The sequence below is a fragment of the Lepisma saccharinum genome, chromosome 1, assembly GCF_977018435.1.
Source record: "Lepisma saccharinum chromosome 1, izLepSacc3.1, whole genome shotgun sequence".
NCBI classification, from domain to species: domain Eukaryota; kingdom Metazoa; phylum Arthropoda; class Insecta; order Zygentoma; family Lepismatidae; genus Lepisma; species Lepisma saccharinum.
Genome location: NC_139229.1, coordinates 182,870,931 through 182,893,584, shown reverse-complemented (window position 1 = coordinate 182,893,584; position 22,654 = coordinate 182,870,931). Strand labels below are relative to the sequence as shown.

At 37.0% G+C, this 22,654-nt stretch overlaps 1 protein-coding gene across 4 annotated transcripts in view; it reads right to left on the bottom strand.

Annotated features, from left to right (window-relative positions):
* Positions 1 to 10,543: 10,543 nt before the first annotated feature.
* ZnT63C (solute carrier family 30 member 1) overlaps positions 10,544 to 22,654 on the bottom strand; it is a 139,798-nt gene continuing 127,687 nt past the window's right edge. For all 4 annotated transcript variants that reach the window (XM_083143911.1, XM_083143923.1, XM_083143915.1 and 1 more), the window contains one exon: positions 10,544 to 11,993. In XM_083143911.1, coding sequence (XP_083000037.1) covers positions 11,823 to 11,993 — 171 coding nt within the window. In that variant the 3' untranslated portion in view covers positions 10,544 to 11,822. The remainder of the gene's footprint in view (positions 11,994 to 22,654) is intronic.

Here is a 22,654-nt window from a genome sequence, read left to right as displayed (position 1 = left end):
TCACGGTAGCTCCATATTTTGCACAACTGATATTGGATGGAGCAGAGATAAGAGGAGCGAAAGCAGCGACTTAAGTTTTACAAGGGAAATTTGACATGGTGTTTATTTTCATCGACAGCTTATTCAAGATAATTTAATATTATTCTGTTGAACGATTTTTCTCAGTAGCAACCATTCCTGATTTCCAGTTATTATTAGTAGTGCTGGTATTACTCCAGTGCAATAAGTTTACCTGAAGAAAAATGTCAGTGTATTTTTGCACGACGGTATAAAGCAGCGTTTTTTTCTTTTTTCTTGCATAGCTGAAAATAAATTTATGTAATGCAAATGAGCGTAAGGAAGGCCGTGGGTTCGAAACGATCCGTTGACCAGCTCCTAGAAGTTGGCATTGTTCATTTAAAGTTACAAAAAACATAAAGTGTATTATTTTTATTGTAATCAATAATAACAGAAATAAATTTCACTTAGATATTATTCCAACCACGGGCGTTGCCAGAATTTTTTGCTGGAGCTCGGGAAATGATAAAACTTGAATAGTAGAAATAATAACAATAATAAAAATTGATAATAATTAAATTGTTATTTTACAATGATAAATATTATATACTAATAAAAATAAACAGATAAGTGAATATCTAGTAGAAAGTTATTTCATAAATTTCTTGTTCACATTTCACTCAGTGTACTAAAATTCACAGTTATTGTATATGTTATTAACTTTTGCATACATCATTCGCGAAAAGGCTGTAAAAAGTAGGGGAAAATTTTACTCATAAGGTTTATGTTGTGACCTCTCCCATAAAACTATATTTTTTGGAATGTTGAAAACTGGGGAACCATTTACAGTATTTCTTGGATTAAATGGCAGAACATGGAGATACAACTTCGTTCCTATATTTTCCTTTAATTATTTTTGATCTAACACACTTTCTACTGTCGCTATATTCTGTTCAAATACTAACTAAATGATCTTTATTTCTCCTATTAACAATAAAATAACAAGCTTTCTTCTTTTTTTTACTTGAAATGATCGATGCAACTTTCCAAAGAGGGGCAGGGGCGCCCGACTCCCCTCCTTTCGACGCCCATGATTCCAACAGAATAATCAAGGTATTAAAATGCGCGAGATCGAAAAGTTGGGTGTAAAATGCAGGATCCATATTTTTATTATTTAATCCAAGGAATAGGTGGTTCAAGTTTTCAAAATTCCAAAAATTAGATTTCTTATGTGAGAGGTCGCACTATATGACCAAAATTTACTCCTAACTTATTTTTTTCTTGAACAAGGCGTGTGAATGTAAATAACAAAATATTGCATTTCAGTTCACTAACTGTATTTGAAATGTAAAATAAATGAATAGTTGCGCTGCATATTCGCTCATCTGGTGGAATAGAACAGCCTGCCCAAGGAAGGATGTAATAAAATTATTATAGAAATAAAAACTTTATTCTATTACTTTATAATAGTTACTGTTGTGCAATAACAATCATAACATTATTATTATTTTTTAATGTTTCAACTTCTATCAGAGCCTGAACCCCCTCCTCCATACAAAAATTTCTAGCTACACCCATGGTAATGCACTACAATGTAATCAAATAGAACAGTATTTTTAGTAACTTGAACTTTTACATAGCTTTCACAGACCCAATTTCATTTTTCTTGTAGCTTATCATTCATGCGGCCTCGCCATGTAAATCGCACACAAACAAGTTGTCTGTTTTGTTTTTTTCATTTTTTTTCATTCGTGGGTACATTGAGAAATATCATATTGAAGCATCTGGTACTCGTATTTGTGCATAATGGTGAAATCTTTATTTTCCACCGTGATATCCACAACACTGACCAGCTATTAAATTCGGGCTGCTCTGCTCTTGTAACTCACAAGATGGAAACTTGTTTCGGCACAAGGCAACAAAAAATCTTACTTGTAATATTAACTCAGCAGAGAAAAGTGTGGTAAAGCACTGACTTGGTGCTTGCTTAGTGGTAACGACCATTTCCTGTTCTGGTGGTTACGTATCTTTTCAAATCCATTATCTCATAGCAAATACAGACACGTCCATGGACGTCCGCAAGATTTTTCCAGGGAGGGACAAGGAATGTATTTTTTTTCCAGAGGGGGAAAACAAGGCACATTTTCCCCAATAATAGCGTTGTTCCCTCAACAAGCATTGCTTAAATTTGAATTTTTCAAATTCATGCAATAATTAACTGTGGCTGAAATGAAATTATATGTGAAAAATATATAATTTTTGATTGACTTTCATTTTCCCAGGGAGGGGGGCACGGCCCACCTTGCCCCCTTCCGGACCCCCATGGACACGTCCTAACACCAAATGCACCCAACGCAAAGTGCAGACGACAGAACGAGCCGAACGACGACGTCACAACATGCGCAGGTGTGTTTTGAGTGCAAAGTTCGGCTCGAAAATTAGAAACTTGATTTTTTACCTAAAAACGAACGCACATGAACGTGGGAAATTGCAGGGGTTATTTGTCGATTGTGTAGAATTTAAAAAAGTAGGGGAAATGTCCATTAACAGCAGCAAGAACCGAATTAAGTTGTTTTTTTTAAAAAAAAAAAAAAGAATTCGTGAACTTTACGTCGCACAGCACTTCTGACAAAATCATTATATTTAACTTTTCCACTTGTAATTGGCGTTCTTATCTGATGTTTCAAGAGGACCTTGAAAAACCTCACCCCGAATTAAACACAGTAGCCCGTGAAACTCCCGTTGCTTTCGCTTACACCGCGATCCGGATTTTTCTGTTTTAAATAAACAAAAATATTCATTACTATTTGCCTTTCTTTACGTTTGAGAACCTCACCACGACTTCACTTCTTTACACTACTTTCGCTTACACCGCGATCCGGATTTTTCTGTTTTAAATAAACAAAAATATTCATTACTATTTGCCTTTCTTTACTTTTGAGAACCTCACCACGACTTCACTTCTTTACACTACTTCGCTCATATTTCACTATTAAAACCAACGGTTTTTTACAGCACAACACACAACCCAACGCACAGATCCGCCACAGTCAATCCTCGTCAAACCAACGGTCCCTCTCCTTCCGAGAAATTTTGTCTACGGGCTGAGGGGGCGGGGTGGAAAGCAACCGACAACGCTGGGCTCACCGTTCCCCTCCGTGCACGTGCCTATACAAAAAATAAATGTGAAAACAAGCGCTGCTGGAAGGAAATTTTGCTGGTCTGAAAGCTTAACCAGTTCCAGAATAGCGTTTTACATTCAAAACAAAAGCAAATGTGTTCACCTTTGCGCTCAGTAGTGAAAACAAAATTAAAAACAGGGAGGAGGTAGGGAAAGTAAAAGCCCATTTGAAGCAACAGTTTATTCTTTTCGCTGGACGGCCTTTACCTTTCCTCATGACGTCATGGTCTGGGATGCTTCCCATTGACTGACTGAGGTCCTGCTTGGATCAAGTAGTTCCACGTCTGACTACCAAGTGTCAGACCAGGATGTGAGCTTTTTAAGCTCGCGAATGCTTTTACCAAAAAAAACATCGATTTTTGGTGTTTTTATGCATATTTATGCTAAGTTAAATGGATGGTATTTTCAAGACAAGGGGGTTATTCTACCCCTACACAAGTGTCATCTTGAAAATACGTAAATAAATAAAAAATCCTTCTAATAAGTAAATTGTAGGACATGGTGCTCATGCATGAAAAATGACTTTGGCATGTTGATAAGATACATTGCAGGGGCTTGTACTTTTTGGTGAAGGAAGAAGCAGCTTTCACTACTAAATATGAAAGCATCATTGAAAGTATTCTGGATCAAATGAGTGATGAATGTAAGGTGTGGAGAGAAGCTCTGAGTGATAGATCTAATTACAGTAGCAAGGACACAGCATGTGAATTGCTGGTGTATTTGGGCGAAGTATTGAGGGAGGAACTGAAGAAAACGTTGAAAAACGAGAAGTTCTCCATTTTGGCAGATGAAAGTGTCTCTTTGAGAAATGAAACGGAGTTAAGTATTATGTTCAGAATTGTTGAGGACAAGGTAGGTCCCAGTGGAAAAGTTTGTGTCAAGTCACAATTCCTAATGGAAGGGCAGAAACTATTGCAAATACTATTGACGAGCTTGCTGCTCTTGATTTAACGTACAATGATATTGTTGCTTTCGGCTTTGATGGTGCCTCAAATATGGCTGGGAATGTTGGAGGTGTGAGAAAAAAGCTTTTGGAAAAGGCTCACAAAGAGATTCTGTATATGCACTGCAGAGCACACATTTTGTAAATTGCAGGGGCTTCCTGCAGGAATAAAAACCCAAAGGTAAAAAGATTTTTCATGTTTTGAAAGACATTTACAAGCTGTTTAGCAAGTCGCCTAAAAAGGAAAATATTTTCCACGATATTCAGGTAATAATCAATGACCCAGTTATCAAGATTCCACAATGTATTGAAGTTAGATGGTTGTCGCACTACAGAATAGTCGACGCTGTTTCCAGAAGCTTGAAGTCAATTTTAATGGCTTGTGAACATATCCACAATGAAGGGGCAGATCTTGCATCACTGGCAGAAGGCATCTTGCTAAGATTCCAACTGATGATTTTCTGGAGAAAATAGTAGATTTATATGCCACGAAGAAGCTCACAGGATAAGATTGCTGTAAATTCTTCATGCCATCTTAAGCTTTGCATGATGTGTTCTATTGAGTTTAATAATTGAGGACTAAAAGTGGTAAATGTAAGTGCTAAAAGCGAAAGCGTTGGGCACATCAGCCCATAAGAACGTTCATACTAGTGACCTCTTTACACACCCTTTGAACTACTTAGAGGGCTACCAGCCACTTTTCACGTTTACATTATAAAGCATGGCACATTTCACAGTTTAACGTGGAAAACTGTGTTTGAATTATTGTGGCACTTACATCGTTTACCAATTTTAGTCTTCAATTGTAATATTTTTTCTGGTTCACCATTGTGGAATTGGTTCTGGATGATAAAATACAAAAGTAGGTGATGTATTGTAATTTACTATTGTAATGCTAATTGCACAAGATAATATTTGTAAATGTTAGACAACAGACTAATAAAAAGAAACAGAGACAAATAAAAAGAAAAATCTATGTCTTTCCACATTGAATTACTAAGTATACTTAGGTCACCGCATCCTACTTTATTTTTGTTGTCATTTGTCATTTCCCACATATAACACTCAGCATCAAGTTCATTGTCAAACCATGAACAACCACTGGTAATTCTCAATGTTAAACGCACATGTGCTGTATTTCACAGATGAGATTCACAACACCCTCCCGATTCTCTGGAATGGCGCTCGGAGCAAATTTTCTGAAAGAAACATTGCGCCGACCCTCTTGGTGAACGTCAACGTTGCTATTAAGCTAGGAAAAGAGGTAATGGAACCACCATCCACTCCCCTCTTGCTTTCAAATGAATATGAGCTTTTCCCCCAAGCGAAGGGATTGAGGTAAGTTTTTTTTTTAGATTAGTTATGGGATACTGAGTATCTCGAACATATCTTCTCGAATTTTTTCCTGCCACTCTCTTTTAAAATTGGACACTGGATTGCATTAATAATTAAAATGCAAGGCTTTCCTGTGACCATTTCTATTCACTCGGCAAATGAGAAAATTCCCTGCATCCGGTGAAAAACTTTAGTGGTAAGTAACACTGCAGAGTACTGTTTTCCTGAATCTTTACTTCGGCTGTAGTGCCACACTCGATCGGCTCAGAATCTGATCCTTAACTCAAACGTGTGTGCCAATTTCTGTGAACAGAAGTGTACAAGTTAAGGCACCACAAATAACTTCATAACTCAGTGTTTATTATTCCAAGTAACTATCATATGACAATGTCCGTGATAATAAGCAGGGGCGTACTGACTCAGCCAGAGGGCCCCAGGCAACTTGACATGCAAATCGCATCTAAAACGTTGAATTAGCTTACTTGTTTGCAGATGGCTATCAAAAGGAAAAAAATATTTGTATCATACCTTTATACACCATTTGTAGAAAACTTGTAGAGCATAAATTGTCTGCAGTTCAGTTATTAATCCAGTAGGAAGGTACACCCTTGTGCAAATTAATTGAAACAAAGCATGAATTTAGTAGTTTATTGTACAAAACTCACATATAATTGTACAAAACTCACCTACACGTACATTATTAACGGATACGACCTCTTCTATTTTTAAGCAGCATTTGAACACAGTTTGGCATGGAGTCTACTAGTTTTGTACAGTCACTGTTGATTTTCAGATCCCTGTACCACAATTGAATGAGCGCCTGAATGAGCTTCTCCATACTCGTACAGTCCACAGCACGGAGGCGACTTTTGCATATAGCCCACAAATTCTCAATGGGATTTACGTCCGGAGAATTCCCTGGCCAATCAAGTACCTGTATTTGCTGCTCTGTCATGAATTTCTTCACCACTTTCGATTTGTGACAAGGGGCTAGGTCCTGCTGCAATATCCCAGTACCATCAGGATACCTCGTTTTCAGCTCTGGAATAGCACACTTTCGTAGAAGCTCAATATATTGTTGCGAGCACATCATTCCTTCTATTGGATGCAGGCTTCCAACACCATAATAACTGAAACATCCCCAAAACATCTTCTTTTATGGGTGTTTGACAGACTGATCAATGTGGCAATCACGAAGCTTCTCTCCCTGTGACCTTCGAACATGCTGACTTCGCTGACCCTGTACAAAGAAATGGCTTTTGTCTGTGAATAGGACTTTTTGCCACTGGTCTTTCATCCATTTCTTATACTTTTTCGCCCATTTATACCGATTTTGTTTCATTGTTGTCATTAAAAGCTGTTTCTTGACAGGTCTTCTGGCTTTTCGTCTGACCGCATTAAGGTGTCTGCGAACTGTAGAGGAACTAATTTTGATTCTTTCTCCTGCAAATCCATTTTCAGTGCATCACTCGTTTTGCGGGGATCCTTTTTGCTTTGTCGAAGCAAGTAAGCATCATCTCTAGGGGTTGTTTTCTTCTTATGCCCACACTTTCCTTTACGTTTAGGAGAAACCGATCAGGTTTCCTCCTGCAACTTGATGACACGACTGACAGTTGCCAAACTCACACCAACCACTGACACGATCTCTCTATACGTTTTAGCTGTATGTTCGTGCAAAGTTACGATCTTCGTGCATTTCCTAGGTGTCACATCCATCTTGACCTGTGTAGAATCACATCTGGTGAGGTTTCTAAAATCTGATGCAATACTGCAGCTGCTTACGTTATGATTGCATCAGTCAATGAACACTACGGCGATCGGACAGCATTCTCAAATCTGACGCAATACAGTAACCTGACGTAATGATTGCATCAGCCAACAAAATAAATGATCTAACTGACTTTTCATGTTTGTTTTGAGTACATGATTACGAGTAATGTAGAAAACATGCTTTGTTTCAATTAATTTGCACAAGGTTGTATAATTGCTCAGCCAATCTCACTTAGTGCTACACAATAAACCATCAGACTTGGTAATTCTTGAACTTTACCACTTGTACTCATTTCAAGTAGTGTTTAAATTGTAACATCACCCCAAATATTATCAAGGGAGCCCCAACATTTTTTCAAATTCAAATAAGAGCAGAGATAAATTTCTCACATTGTTCACACCTGTTGTTACACATTATTCTAGATTTTTAGCTACTGTAAGAAAGTAGTTGATTTTTCTTTTAACAGTTACACACTTAAACAAAACTGGCCATTATTCATGTTTTCCTGAAAAAAAGGGGGGGGGGGCAAACATGACACCAAAATGTAATAGTATAGTGGAACCACAAGCACAAGCAAAAAAGGCTGCGCAGACTCACATGGAGGGGAGGGGGAGAGTGGAGCATGCTTCCTTATGGCCCAAGCTGAAGGGAAGAAGGGAAAGTTGCATTGAGACTTTTCGTCAAAGGTTCTTTTGTTTGTGGTTGCTCTATAATAGCAGAGAAGGTGTATTGTTGCAGAAATTCTATAGTCATTGTCACAAAAATGATCAGGGCCTCCCCGATGGTGCACTGGTAGCGTTGTCTCCTTGTAATCAAGGGGTCCTGGGTTCGATTCCCGGTGGAAGCACATAGTGGTTCAGATCCCACTTTAAACTGTAGGTCCAGTCCCAATTAACCTTACTGTGCATAAAGTGGACTTAAAATACAAACTCAACTCAACAAAAAGGACCATTTTGGCTCCCAGTTTTATGTTAAAGAAATTGGACAGACACAAAAATAGGGACTCACCTTACCAATAACTCAGTAGCCCCTGATAAGTTGTATATTCTCCAACCCTCTTCGGTCAAACAGGGTACCATATATAATTTTGCAGATTCTCTGAAGTACATTTTTTTATGGGATCACCTTCCCGAGATACCAATTCTGGAGATCCTGAGATTTTTGCTGAAGATGGGACAAGTTTACTCTGGTATATGAATTGTGAAGTTGGGGTAGAGAATACTGCAAGAGCTACTTCTGACCTGGCGAAACTCATAGAAGAACGACTGATCTCCAGCAAGGCACATTGTCATCTTGGAAACCAACCAGATAAGTACGACCTCAAGTTCTGGGTTGCAACTCATATTGCAAGAGAATATGCCTGTAATGTCTTTCCTTACCTAGAAAAAGATGAAAATTTACTGAAGGAATGTCCCTAGGAGAGCACCTGGTTCATCTACTCCATCATCCTAGCAAGAAAGCTGTTACAAAAGAATACAACAATCTTCAGCACAATGAACAGGGCTCAGAGGAAGGTGCCCAAACAAACCAAACAGCCCAAGTAAAAGCTTAACTCCAATGTCGTCATCCGCAATGAATGTAATGTCTTGTTTTGAGTCCACTTTATGCATAGATAGGCTAATCGGGACTGGACCTACAGTTTAAAGTGGGATTCGAACCAGTGTGCAATGTGCCTGGGATACCTTGATTACAAGATGACAACTTTACCACTGTGCCATCGGGGAGGCCTGAATGTAATGTCACAATGGCTGTTTGCCATGGAATGCAGGATCAAAAATGGCATTGTTATCATTATCAGCTCTTCATCGAAATGTTGCAGAGGAGGAAGAAGGGAAGAAGAAACCAGACAATCCAATTTTACAAAGTTTGGTGTGGACGTCCTTGATCAAATGTCAAGGAAATACACTGCTAAAGCTGCTTGCCATGGATGACAATGCATATCTTTTATAATATTCTGGATATTATAAAAGCAGCCATCGATGCACGCATTCTTTACACCTAGGACAATGGGGTTCCCATAGAAAAGAAAACTTGCATTTGAAGTTGGAAGAGGAGCTGCAAGGAAGATTTCTCCGAAGCACGTCGTCTGCTGTGACGTGACACTAACAGAATCCATTGTGTATTGTTATATCACCAAAAAGTATTGAAATATGACACTCCTATCCTACTAAGAGAAGGAAACAATGACAAAGACAAAAAAAAATCTTTACATTATTATATCATATATTGATACTAAAATATAGGAATGATATGCTAATAAGAAATGGCAATATCAGGCACATATATATGTAATAAAATTAAAACTTCAAAGGTTCTGTGCTTCAAGTCTGTGCTGAAAGTAAACGTGTGTGTGTGCACAAAAAAATGTAAAAAGTACATAAATCCTTCAGAGATTACCAATTTTTTTACTCATTATATTAATTTTTCTCATTTAAAATACATGATGGTCAAAGTGACTGCTTGCCGTAAATCTAGGGTGGTCAATTTTTTTCCATAGTTATAGTGTTTAATATAACAATATTTGTAGAGTAAGCACTTGTAGACATGAAAAGAATTTCAGGGTGGCTATTGACACAGATATGAATCAAATAAAAAAGTGTCATGAGAAAACTTAATTTGTATTAACACTTTACGAATAATTCTTATAAATCTTTTTAGATTTATGGATAATTGATGGACCTTAGCCTGATGTCGAAAACTAACAATTAACATCAGAAAAGTCTATAAAAAGTCAACGAAAGTGTTGATGTTGATCACCAAATTTTAAAGTTATAAAGGTGCTACTACCTTATCACTTGCAGTCTAGAAATTAACCAACCACCCTCAAGACATCGAAGTAATAATAAATTGTTCATTGTTGGAATAGCCATCAGCACCTTCCTTTTTGTTATCTAAAAAAAAATGATTGTCCCTTTTAGACTATGTCTCAAAGTACTAATATAAACCTTAAATGAAGTTACAAGGTGATAGATAGCTAAAAAATATACTCCAATACTCTTCACAGAACAATATATATTTTCCCTCATTTTGACAAGAATAAAAATTAAATGAAACAATTTCATTCAAATGTTTTATTGCTGCTTCCTTCTTTTCTTTTTTTTTTTACATATTTTGAAGTACAAGTGGGGTTTAATATTATGTTACTTACATTTTCTAAGCCCACTTATAAAGAGTATCAGATACTCACCTTTTAAAATAAGTTAATTACAATTGTATGTACATTATCAGAAAGACATTTGTTGATAATTTTCTTGAATAAAAACATTTATTAAGTACACGCCTTTCCTGTGTCAACACTATGTTGTTGTCCTTTCAAAATGCTTTTCTCATGTTCTCCCAGACAAGAGCAGAACTAAAATTAGTCCAGTGTTGCCATATTTCATACTTTTACAAAAAAAAAAAAATTGTTTGGTCACCATATAATTCTGCCTATACAAACTTTCATAGATAACATGTAAAAGTTATAAAGTGCAAGCAATGTCCTACAATTTCACTCATGTCGTCAATCATCATATCATCATTCTTTGTAATGGTTACCAAATTGTGCCTACTTCGCACTCCCAGGTTCTGTCAAGTTCCACAGTAGAATGTCCAACAATACTACATTCTGTAGTAGAAAAAAAAATACTAAATAACAATCAAAATGTAAGTATTCAGTTCTCTATGCTTCCTATAAAATTGGAGACCACACACATATACAAAATCCACAACCATCATCTGCTTTTGTGTTAATTGTTCTTGGAGGAAAATAATAAATAAATTTAAGTCTGAAACAAATGTACATACACGAATGCCGTGACTTGGAAGTTATTATTTTATACTATACTTCACAATCGTAGCATCACTATTACACTGTGCAACAGCAACTACCTACCAAAGATGTGCAAGATTTATTTTTTGGCTTTTATTATGCTTTTGCTATCACAACAAAGAAACAAATCACAAGTAATAAAACATAGAAAACATCACTCTTTTAATTTCATTCAACTATTCTAGTTAATGGATAAAAGTGAAAAACTTACCACAGTAAGATTTTAACAGATTTTTGAAGACGACCTTATAGTGCACGTGTAGTGTTTTGTATTAAATGGAAAACACTATTTTATTATGCTATCACTGATGTGAATATTTGAACCTTTACATAATATACTATATGTTCAATCATATCCAACAGTCAACTGAGAAATATATTACTATAAAATATTTTTATTGTTTCAACTGCTATCTACAGCTAACACTGTTTGTGGCATTACTCTTCTTAGACTCAACAGTCACATCAGTGTCACAATGGAGACTGGTCTCCAACGTTCCCTCCAGTTATGTAGTTCTGAATCAAATATCAGGAGTCTCTCATAATATAACAACGCTGAGTCCCTGTTTTCTTTTTAAAAGGCATGACTGATAATAAATGGTCAATTGTTCAAAATGTGTGTGCCCTGACTAGATCAGCATAATCAATCAGCTGCCTTTCCACACTGATGGGAGCACTTTTCATTTGGCTGATGCTAGCTGATTTTAAGCCCAGATGATTCCTCCCCGCAAGCAGGTAACTGCAAATGTTCGCATCATGAAGCCTCCGGGCTGTTCATCCATTGTCAAACACACGACTCTTTGGACACTGGAGGGGTGCCGGTGCAGTTTCCATTTGCCAAGAGATGCCCTCGTTCCATCTCCGACATTTCTTGAACGCGGTTTGTGAAGCTTGAACTGCTATTGCGTTGCCTGCATAGATATGGTGTGTCACCCGGTGATGGAGTATCTCTGCCCTGCAATGAGAAAAACAAAATTACAATATTTTTTTTTGTCTGATGCAATTCAATGGGCAAAACATGATGGATGTAAGATATACGATTTATAAATATATAATTATAAGACAACTTTTTCAGATCAGTATTTCAATTTTAAAATAACATGGCATGAAGTGATGATGATATCATTTGTCCAAACCAGAGCAGCCTGTGGTCACTCCCTTGCTACCTCCCTATGTTTACTATTCATAATTATCTTTAATGTAACATTGTCTGCAACTATTCACTCATGTAGTAGTTAGATGGTACAGAGGTATCCGAAACACAATCCACTACACAGTTCTGGACATTATTTTCTTAATACTGATCTACCATCACTTGAACAAAAAATATGGTTCCAAAATCATATCTGTTGAATGATAATGTAGATAGGAAAAAAATCTTAACTGGTGGCTAATTGTCTTTTTCTTTTTTTTTTCCTTTAACTTATCAATAAAGTTCAAACTGGTATAACTAGACCTCAAGATTTTTAGGTTCTAAAAAGTGTGCTTTAGGTCCCTAAAATAGGCTCTAAAAATCCAAAAATAGGTTCTAAAAATCCTAAAAATCTAAAGTTAGGCTCGAAAAATCCTGAAGTAGGTTAAAAAAAATTTTAAATTGTTCAAAATTCCTGAAAAATACCGATTAGGTATAGTCACCGGCAATGAAAATGGGACACCTATATCCTGAAATACGCACTATCGTGCATAATGTTGTGTTACCTACGGTGATGGCAGAACTTACCATTGGAAATTTGCTATTGAAATCCACTCTTCACCGTATAGTTAAGCAACAATGTAGCCTCCCCGACGGCGCAGTGGTAGCGTCATCACCTTGCAATCAAGGGGTCCCAGGTTCGATACCTGGTGGAGGCACATGCTGGTTCGGATCTCACTTTAAACTGTAGGTCCAGTCCCAATTAGCCTTACTGTGCATAAAGTGGACTTAAACACCAACTCAATCAATCAATAGGCAACAATCTTTTTCATGTTATCCACAGTCAAACTCTGCAATTTTGCCTGTAAGGATTATCTTATATGCTGAAAATAATAGTTTAACAAAAACATAGTCAGTGGTGCAAACTTCAATGCTGAAATGTTAGTTTGCAAGGTGTGAATGCCACAAAGCACCAATGTGACGCGAAAGTGAGTAAGACCACACAGATCAGACCACTTTGGATTGTAAAGGTAACAGTGGCACCAAATATTTTTCTTTGTTTAGAGCTTTGAAAAATCACCATCCACTTGGAGGAAGGGAAATCGACAGAGAGTATGTTTCAAACACGTTCGTCATTGAATTTTTTCGTGACCAAACAAAGCAAATGCCTCTGTGTGACATAAAAATCACTAAAACCTTTAAAAATATATAAAAACCTAAAAAAAGGCTTGATTTAGGCACATAAACCTAAAATAGATTCTAACAAGAAAAAAATAGTTTTTTTAGGCACTATAAAACTTCCTCAGTTGATGCGTTTTTAACAAAACGCTGACATAACTTATTATTTCTTACATACCTGTAAAGGAAAAATAGGTTAAAAACCTGAAATCTGAGGTCTAGATATAACATAATATTACAAACCGTTTATACTTCAGGAACTACCAGGACATGAAACAACATGGTGGACTGTAGCCTACCAAATACTAACCTATTGCAGATGTGAAAATTCAGGAGAAAAGTTATCTTACATATGCTTAATTTTTATATCTCATAGTGCATGAACAGAAAATTTTCATAATCTCATGAACTGCAAGTACATTTGTAATTACATATTTTGGATTTTCTACCAGCTAATCAATACATTTTAATTTCATATCTTAAAATTTTCTATGAATTTGCAGGCATAACCTGATCAATATGATCAGCTGTTGATCTTTTACTACAGAGGAATAAATAACGCAAAGCTAATATCAAAATTTATTTAAGTATAAGTGGATATATAGCTCAACTGACACCATAAATATCATCTGCTTCTTTACCAAGAATGGTCTAATATAGATTGTACTGTCTGCAAAATAATTTAATTCTTTTCATTCAATTGGATTAATTAATATGGAAATGAGAAATACTTCAAAGCATAACACAATGTTAAAGGTTTATGTAACACGCAGTTTATCATGCACAAAAAAACTATAATTATTTACAGGCACATTATTTGTTAGTGACTGTCCTATACCTCTGGCAGTGTTAACAGGTAGAATTTTGCTTTGTCAACTTCCTTTGCTCTTATTTGCTGTCAAATCATTTCACTTTCTTCAAGAGAAAAGAAAGTGTAATTTATTTATTACACTGTGCAATAGTTATGATCTTCTCATCATTTCTCATTTACTCAAGACAAAATAACATTATTTGCCATACTCTGTGCATGATAAAGAAAGAGGCACTATTTTAGTCCAAGTAGAATCTTAAGATATAAAACTATCTCTGTTTTAATTACCATAATTTGGGTGTGCCTGCCCATAATTTGTAATTTATAACTTTTAAGTGATTACAACTGCAATAGACTTTAAAATTCAATCCATAATGTAGCATAGTAGCATACTGGTTAATATGTCTGCACTTGCCACCATGTATTGTTCCAAACAACAAAATTAGGGCTGAGCCGATACCGATGCAGATATATCGGTATCAGAAAGTATTGGTTGGAATTCATTTACCGATACCAGCCGATACTTTTCCGGCATTTTAGTTTTTCACGGGGTCCGCAAAAATGCCGCACACCACTTTCGCGGAGTTTATCCTGGCAATTATGCAAAATTCAAACTTAGTTTTTATTTTGTAACAATTTTGCACGAAAAGCTATATTTTGTGATTACATAACATCTATTTTAGTATCCTGATGCAATCCTTGAATATTCTAAAGCAAATTTCTTGGAAAATTGATGCATACAAATTACACACCAATAATGATCAATATTTGAACAAATTTTAATTATTGCAATTTTCAAGTATCAGTATCGGTGGGAATCGGTAAGAGTATCGGCATCGGTATTGGTTCAAAGTGGTACCAGCTCAGCCCTAAACAAAATGGTTTTATTTTTTAACACTTTACATGAGCCTACTATGATTAACAGGGGTGCTCACGGGCAGGTTTGGGGACGCAGGTTGCATCCACCCAAATTTTTGGGGGGATTTTTCATTTCCTTTTTTGTGATGGAAATTTGACTGAATAAAAATTTCGGCATTGGACAGAAGTTGTAACACTTCGTATACTGCTACGGGACGAGTAATAAGTATTATACGAGGTAAAAGGCCAGTTCTTATTAAGCCTAATTGTCAGGTGAATTCTTGTGGGGAGAATAAACATTATTTCTTTTTTTTTTTGTGGGGGGGGGCACAATAAAACTCTTGACTGTCAACATTCAGTCTTCGATTAGCAATGGAATTCTACTAGCGGGAGAGATTGAGCATTACATTGGGGGGGATTCTCGAGGGTGAAATATCCAGATGTGGATATCAATATTAGGTCATAAATTGGCAAAGAATTTTCATAGTAAGGGGGATCAAACTTTGAAGTTTTGGGGGAGGGCAATATTTAGCACCATGGTATAAAATTCGTATGAAGATAATAATTTAAGCTGTCATTTTTCTGTATCATTAGGAGGTTGTATGGTATAAACTGGATTTTACTCTGGATTATTCGCTAAGTGGGGTGGTGGTGAGTGTTATAACCAGGCAGGGACGGCGACAGGGGTGGGCACGGGTGGGCAAGCACCCACCCAAAAAAACCTGTGCCCACCCGATTGCCCACCCAATCAAATTCACTAAGTACATATACTTGGGGATATGTGAATGCTTCAATAAATAACTGTATTCTGGTGTTCATTACATGTATATTTTGCTCCTGAATATTATCTATACTAGAAATGTTCTTTAATAGTCATCCAGGGCCTACGCGATGATGGAGTGGTAGCGTCAACACCTTGTAATCAAGGGGTCCCAGGTTTGATTCCCAGCGGAGGCACATAGTGGTTCGGATTGGAATGTAGATCCAGTCCCGATTAGCCTTACTGTGCATGAAGTGCACTTAAAACATCAACTCAATCAATCAATTTATTCATGATACCATAAAGAAAGCTGACTTTGTCATTAGAAAGCAAAAGGAATTACTAGAGCTCTTGAAACAAAAAACTGATCAACTGAATACTTCTATGATTAGAAGCAGATAGTAGGCTTAGGAGGCACAAAATTATGCAGGGTATGGTAGTATTGTGGGAGGGAGACAGGCCAAGGCTCTTCGAGGGCTGTCGCGCCATGGGTTGTTATTGTTATTATTATTATGATCAATATTAGATCAGAATTTAGGGGAAATTAGAGGACAGCAGCTCCGGGTCTTCACTGGGATAAAATTGCTTTGAAAAGTACCACATAATGAAAAAAAAATAGGTACTTCGGATGTGATGAAAAAAGATAGAAATACGTATAACTAAGAACCTCATCTAACTTGGCGAAACATTATAACTGAAACTGTGTAGAGGGGATTGAGGTGGGGTCTTCATGTTGTAAGCTCCGGGCCTTCACATGTGTAAATCCCAGCCTGCGTATGGCTAAAGAAAATCTCTAAATAAATAAATAAAACCCTCATCTTAGCTTTGCTTCCTCCAGCAACGCAATAAAATATTTCTACTTTTGAATTAGGTCTACATTGAAATTGCAGAAGTGTCTCTTTCTTTAATTCATTAAAATTTTTTCATCTTCAAATATGTACATGGTATACAAAGTAACAACTTTGTATTTGTTCTACTAATAAATACTAATAAGAAGCAATCAAAATAATCACTAAAATACCGAGGTGTATAAATTGTGATGTAACAGTTATGTGGGTTTGGAAAAGCTATAGAATTGTTGAATTGATAATTGATGGCAATCCTATTATACGTTTTGCCTCAGTTACATAATCATGCGATTTTTCTTGTGATTATCTTACGTAGAATTAAAAGAAGGTGTGGGAAGGAAATCTTTCTTTCTTGGGCATCAGAGAACCAATCAATCACAATGAGAATGGTTTAAACTTTACAAGCATCAGAGGTTCAGAAAAAAAAGGTCAACAGAATCTGTAGATGCAGATGAAGTAAAGAAAAAAAAGGTGTGTCACGAAGTATCCATAAGAAATTGCTGTTGTTTTTAAGTCCACTTTTATGCTCAGATAGGCTAATCGGGACTAAACCTACAGTTTAATATGGAGTCTGAAGTAGTGTGCATCGTGCTTCCATCAGGGGAGGGGTCAGTAGAACTCAGAATCTCTTTATTATGAGGCGACAGCGTTATACCATTGGAGAAAAAAATATGTACAGAAAGAATTCACACGATTCGTGTCTTTTTATCACCACATAATATGCGTTCATTAAAGAGGATGTTTTGCCAGAAACAATATTTGAGACTTTCGGAAAACAACTTCATTGTTCACGGAGTTGGCCGCTTTGATCCAACAATGAAACACTGTGAAATGGAAACTACCACCTCAACTTTCGAAGTGGTATGAACTAATGAAACTTCATTTTTGGAAGAGTAAGTTGGTGTTGACTCGACTGATTTGTTCTATGTTAAGTCACTTTTCTCCTAATTTTGACTAATGGCGGCGATGAGGTTCAATGGTGATGAGATGAAAGTGAGGAAGGGCAAAAGCAAATACACGCACACACTGAAAGTACAAACCACCAAAAATAATTATTTTGACTGTGGTTCCAGGCGCCAGAGGCTCGTTTGCCTGCAAGATAGTTTACAGGGTATACTGAACAGGATAGAGGTTGACATCTTCAAATCTTAACAGATTTTTCAATGTTACTTGATGATTGCTTTTGGGTGATATTTTGTCAAAATGGCGTTTCATAAGTCTGGGGATACTTCATGCAGAGTGAACAAAGAATTGGTTTTTCCGTGTGTGCGTGTTCACATTCCCAATAAGACATTAATTTTAATCCAAATATTCAGTGCCTGTGATTAGGCGGAGCGAGGGGGGAAGTTCCCCTCGCTATACCGCGTTTGGTAGAACCTGTCCCGCTTCCCGCGCTAGATGCTCCCTGGCTTTTCTCGGTGCTGGGGAAAGTCAAACCCAGGCAGCCAATTAAAATACGCAACGTCGCAACAGCGTCTACGTAAGCGCCTCTCTTCTGGCTTCCATTCGCTCCTCACGTGCAGCAGACGATTTTTTTCCTCGTTTCTCATTGGCACCGAAACTGTCGAGCGCTCCCTAGCGCGGGAAGCGGGACAGGTTCTACCAAACGCGGTATACATTGTGCCACTTGTTGCACTTGCACTATGGCCTCTTAATGCTAAAAACCTTGTCCTTGCTCCCAAGTTTTGGCACTCGATCTCCGTTACTGCAAACATTCACACACAGTTGTCAGCTGTAATAACCTTGTTTCAGTCAAATCCCCCAAGTTTCAGTCAAAAACTCATATGATGAAAATACTATGATCAGGAACATGCATTTAAATTACGAAAAAATAATTTAATTCTTCACCATTGTATACCATCAATCACACTTTCTATCACTGTCTACAAATACATAAAATCGAGTGAGTGTGTGCATTGTATTTTTTGCACTTGAAGGACAAAATGTGATGCAACCAATTCACATTTATTTCACTACATTGACATGAATGAAAGAATGTGATTAGGATTTATGGCTGCGCATACACAAACACTTCCTTGAAATAACTGTTTCCATCGGAGACAAAACAAAAGGAAGTGCAACAAGATGCGAGAATAGATTAGTAAAGAAAGAGGAAATACACCAAATACAAACACACACAGAGAGACACACACATGTAAATTGATTGTGTGTGTGTGAGTGAGTGTGTGCGCCAGTTAAGAGAAAGATTTGAAGAATGGGACGAATGAAAGGGAGAAAAAAGTAACAAGCTGAGAAAGAAGGATATAAGAAGGCATTAAAGAGTAAAAAACAAAAGATGAAAAGAAGTGGAGGAAAATCAAGAGTGTAATAGAGAAGGGCATGTATATACATGTATGTCGTAAATATACAGGGTGGCTCAAAAAGTCTCTTAACACTCTCGGTACAAGGCCACTGCAGCACGCAACGTGGAAATGGTGATGACCAATCGTTGCCAGGCTAAGGGGGAACCACATTGACGCCACCCACACGGTTGGTGGCCATCTTGATGTCCGCCATCTTGAATTCAACTTCAGAATTTTAAATGGGGAGGGGCTAGAATTTTACGAGAAATGCAATGGTGAAGGTTTTTTTATGTATCTTTAACCACTAAAAAGTTATGACTGAATTCTTGTACCAATTTGGTCCTTTTTGAGGTGTTAGAAAAATGCCTTAAAATATGTTTAGCGCATCAGTAACGCATCGAGATCAAAGTGACGTCCAGAGAGAGAAGTTCGCATGCCATTGCACACGATTTTAATCGGATACATCCACGAAGAGCTGCGCATTATGAATGGTTGTTGCAAACAATTACAGTGTGACGTTTCCATTAAATGAAAAGTCCTTCACAGTGACAAGGCTAATGTTTATGTTCATAAGGAAGTTCATCAACAGAATATTGGATGCTTTTTATCTGGTAACCCATTTTCGACAGATCAAAGCTGAATGGTTAGTGCTGGTAAGTTAATGGTGTGGCGTGCTGTGTGGAACACGATTGGTTAGTCAATTTTCCATCAACGGAACCTTAAATGCTTAGGGCTACTTGGATTTGTTAAATAAACACTTTCTTTCATCCTTGCTTATGGAAGAAGGTACTCTTTACAGAGTTTTTTTTTTTTCAATAGGGAGGAACACAGGAACACTATGGGAACGTTGTGAAGCAGTTTCTGTTCAAAGTTAGTTATCAGATGACAAGGGTCGCATATTCTGTTTATGAACTTCCTTATGAACATAAACATTAGCCTTGTCACTGTGAATGACTTTTAATTCAATGGAAGCGTCACACTGTAAATTGTTCGCGACAACCATTCATAATGCGCAGCTCTTCGTGGATGTATCCGATTAAAATCGTGTGCAATGGCATGCAAACTTCTCTCTCTAGACGTCATTTTTATCTCGATGCGTTACCGATGCGCTAAACAAATTTTAAGGCATTTTTCTAACTCCTCGAAAAGGAGCAAATTGATACAAGAATTCAGATATAACTTTTTACTGGTTAAAGGTACGTCGAAAGAACCTTCACCATTGCATTTCTCATGAAATTCTAGCCTGATTTGATATATCATATTACCCCCTTCCCATTTAAAATTCTGAAGTTGATTTCAAGATGGCAGATATCAAGATGGCCGCCGACCACGTGGGTGGCGTCAATGTGGTTCCCCCTTGGCCTGATAATGGTTGGTCATCACCATTTCCAGTGGCCTTGTACCGAAGGTGTTAGATAACTTTTTGAGCCACCCTGTTATATGTACGTATATACATATGGTCTTACATTTATACCTGCCCACCCGGTAGAAAATTTCTGGCACTGCCCCTGTAACCAGGGAACGGATTTATATGTAGTAAAAATATGTAAATACATATTTAGTTATTTTCACCAAAATTAGGACTTAAAATTGAAAAAAAAAGACCTTTTAATAATATAAGACACTACACGAGCTACATAACATACAATCTCGGCATTGTAACTATTATCTTGACTGTCTTGAAGAGAACAGAAGCGAATCCTGCAAGTTTGCCACAAAATCATTGCTTCTGGTGCTGGTGTCGGGCACGCAACTAGTAGCAACAGTGGGGCTAGCAATGGGTTGCTCGACTTGGGACTCTCCTCCAAATAACGTTTGTAACAACCAAGAGTCTATGCTTGAGCCCTCATTCTCTATTGTTGACAACAATTGTAAATAAACAGGAATTTCAAGTTTCTCTTTTTACAATAGCAAAAGCAAACGGTTGGGAGGTCTAAAATTTGAGAAAACACACAGTATTGTTCGAATGACAAAAAACTTGTAAATAACGCAATTGGAGGGTATAGAAAAGGTCCTAAACTTTCGTTTGTTTAATGTTGCTTCGGACTTGGTCAGTTATTCGCAAGAGATTCAACCAACTGTTTCGGTCACACGGAGACATGTGTTGCGCGAATATGGAGTATATGTTGAAAAATGTTCTGAAATATGGAAATAATATCTAAAATATTTGCCAAAAGCTAATTGTACAATTGTACCTATATGTACAAATATGGAAAATAAAAACTGAATCTTTCGAGTCTACATGCCATGATGCGCAAAGATAATACAAAATATAACTGATTTCAGCTTCATACATAAATATGTATTTACATATAAATCCGCTCCCTGGTCATAACCATCTGCCTTTGTTCCTTCTTCCTAAAACTTGACATCGGAACATGAAAATGTAGTGAAGTAAAATATAGAATCTACTTTCCTGCCACTTTAGGATAATGAGGATGAATGATGGTTGGACACAACATTAGCAACGGGGGAAGGCAAAGGGGTGCCACAAGCCCAGAGGCAAAGTGGGTGCTGAGGGAGCAAAAAAGAAAAAAAAAACTTTGAAGGAGTAAAGGTTACGGCACCTTGTGAAAATATTTACTCCTTATTAAATTGTATTATTGTTAGTTTCGTAATAAATAAACACCCTAAAAATGTTCTTGTTCGCTTTGCTCGCAATGCTGGAAAGGATGTACAATGGGATCTATGAGTATTACCATGCAAATTGTCCATGACTATTTTCATTAATTTTTCTCTTACATCCTGTGTGTTTTTAAGTGATGGATTTTTATGTATGCTGGTGCAGTTGTCAACAGCTTGTTTTGTTTTGTTTTAATTCTTGAAGCTCTTATTGGGTCAAATAAAGTGTATGAACATGGCGATGGACAATTTGCACGGTAATACTCATGTATCCCACTGTACTAGGGTGAATTGAAGGAAGGAGGCATAGTGTGCTGGAAGTGACCTCTAAGGAAAACCTATACAATTTTCGCGGTTTGCACTTGGGGATAATATTATATACGAAAAAGTTATTGGACCTTTTGATTGTCTTACCATTTACTTGATATTGTACCACACCCATTTCTTAATGATGCACCCTTTTCGTTGTTGGCACCCATGAACAAATGGAGAATAAGTTGGGAAAAAGTAAATATCACTGAAAGTATTGACGCCAAATTAAATTGAATTAATATCTTGTAAGTTTGCAAACAAGTAGGTATGCAAATTTTCATGCTCGCTTCGCTCCCAATTATCAGTGTTTGACGTCTTCATAAGATGATTGTGAAGGATTGTACTGTAGCTGCATTATGATTTGATTTGATTTCAGTTTTCTTATTTAGCGTCTCTTTTCTTATGTGATAAGGGACAGGCACAAAGAACACTCATGTCCAGCTTGGAATTCGAACCCGTGATGCCAGACATCGTAGCATGCTGTGCTAACCACTCCACCACGAAAGTAGGCTGCTGCATTACCACACACAATCAATATTTTTGGTGTTGATTAATAACATCAGTTTTAAAAATATTGTCCTTAGTGTTTGCATACTACTATACGAGGGTTGTTTGAATATTTTAATAAATTTTCAGGAGATGATGCCGCGGTTCATTAGGTGAATAGATCATTTTACCAACAGCCCAAAAAGTGTTTCTTCAACAGGTAAACGGGCTGTGCTATAAATCGAGCCCTGCAATGGTTAAATTGCATGAATTTTGCTTCGAATTTATTCCCCACCGAGCCTATT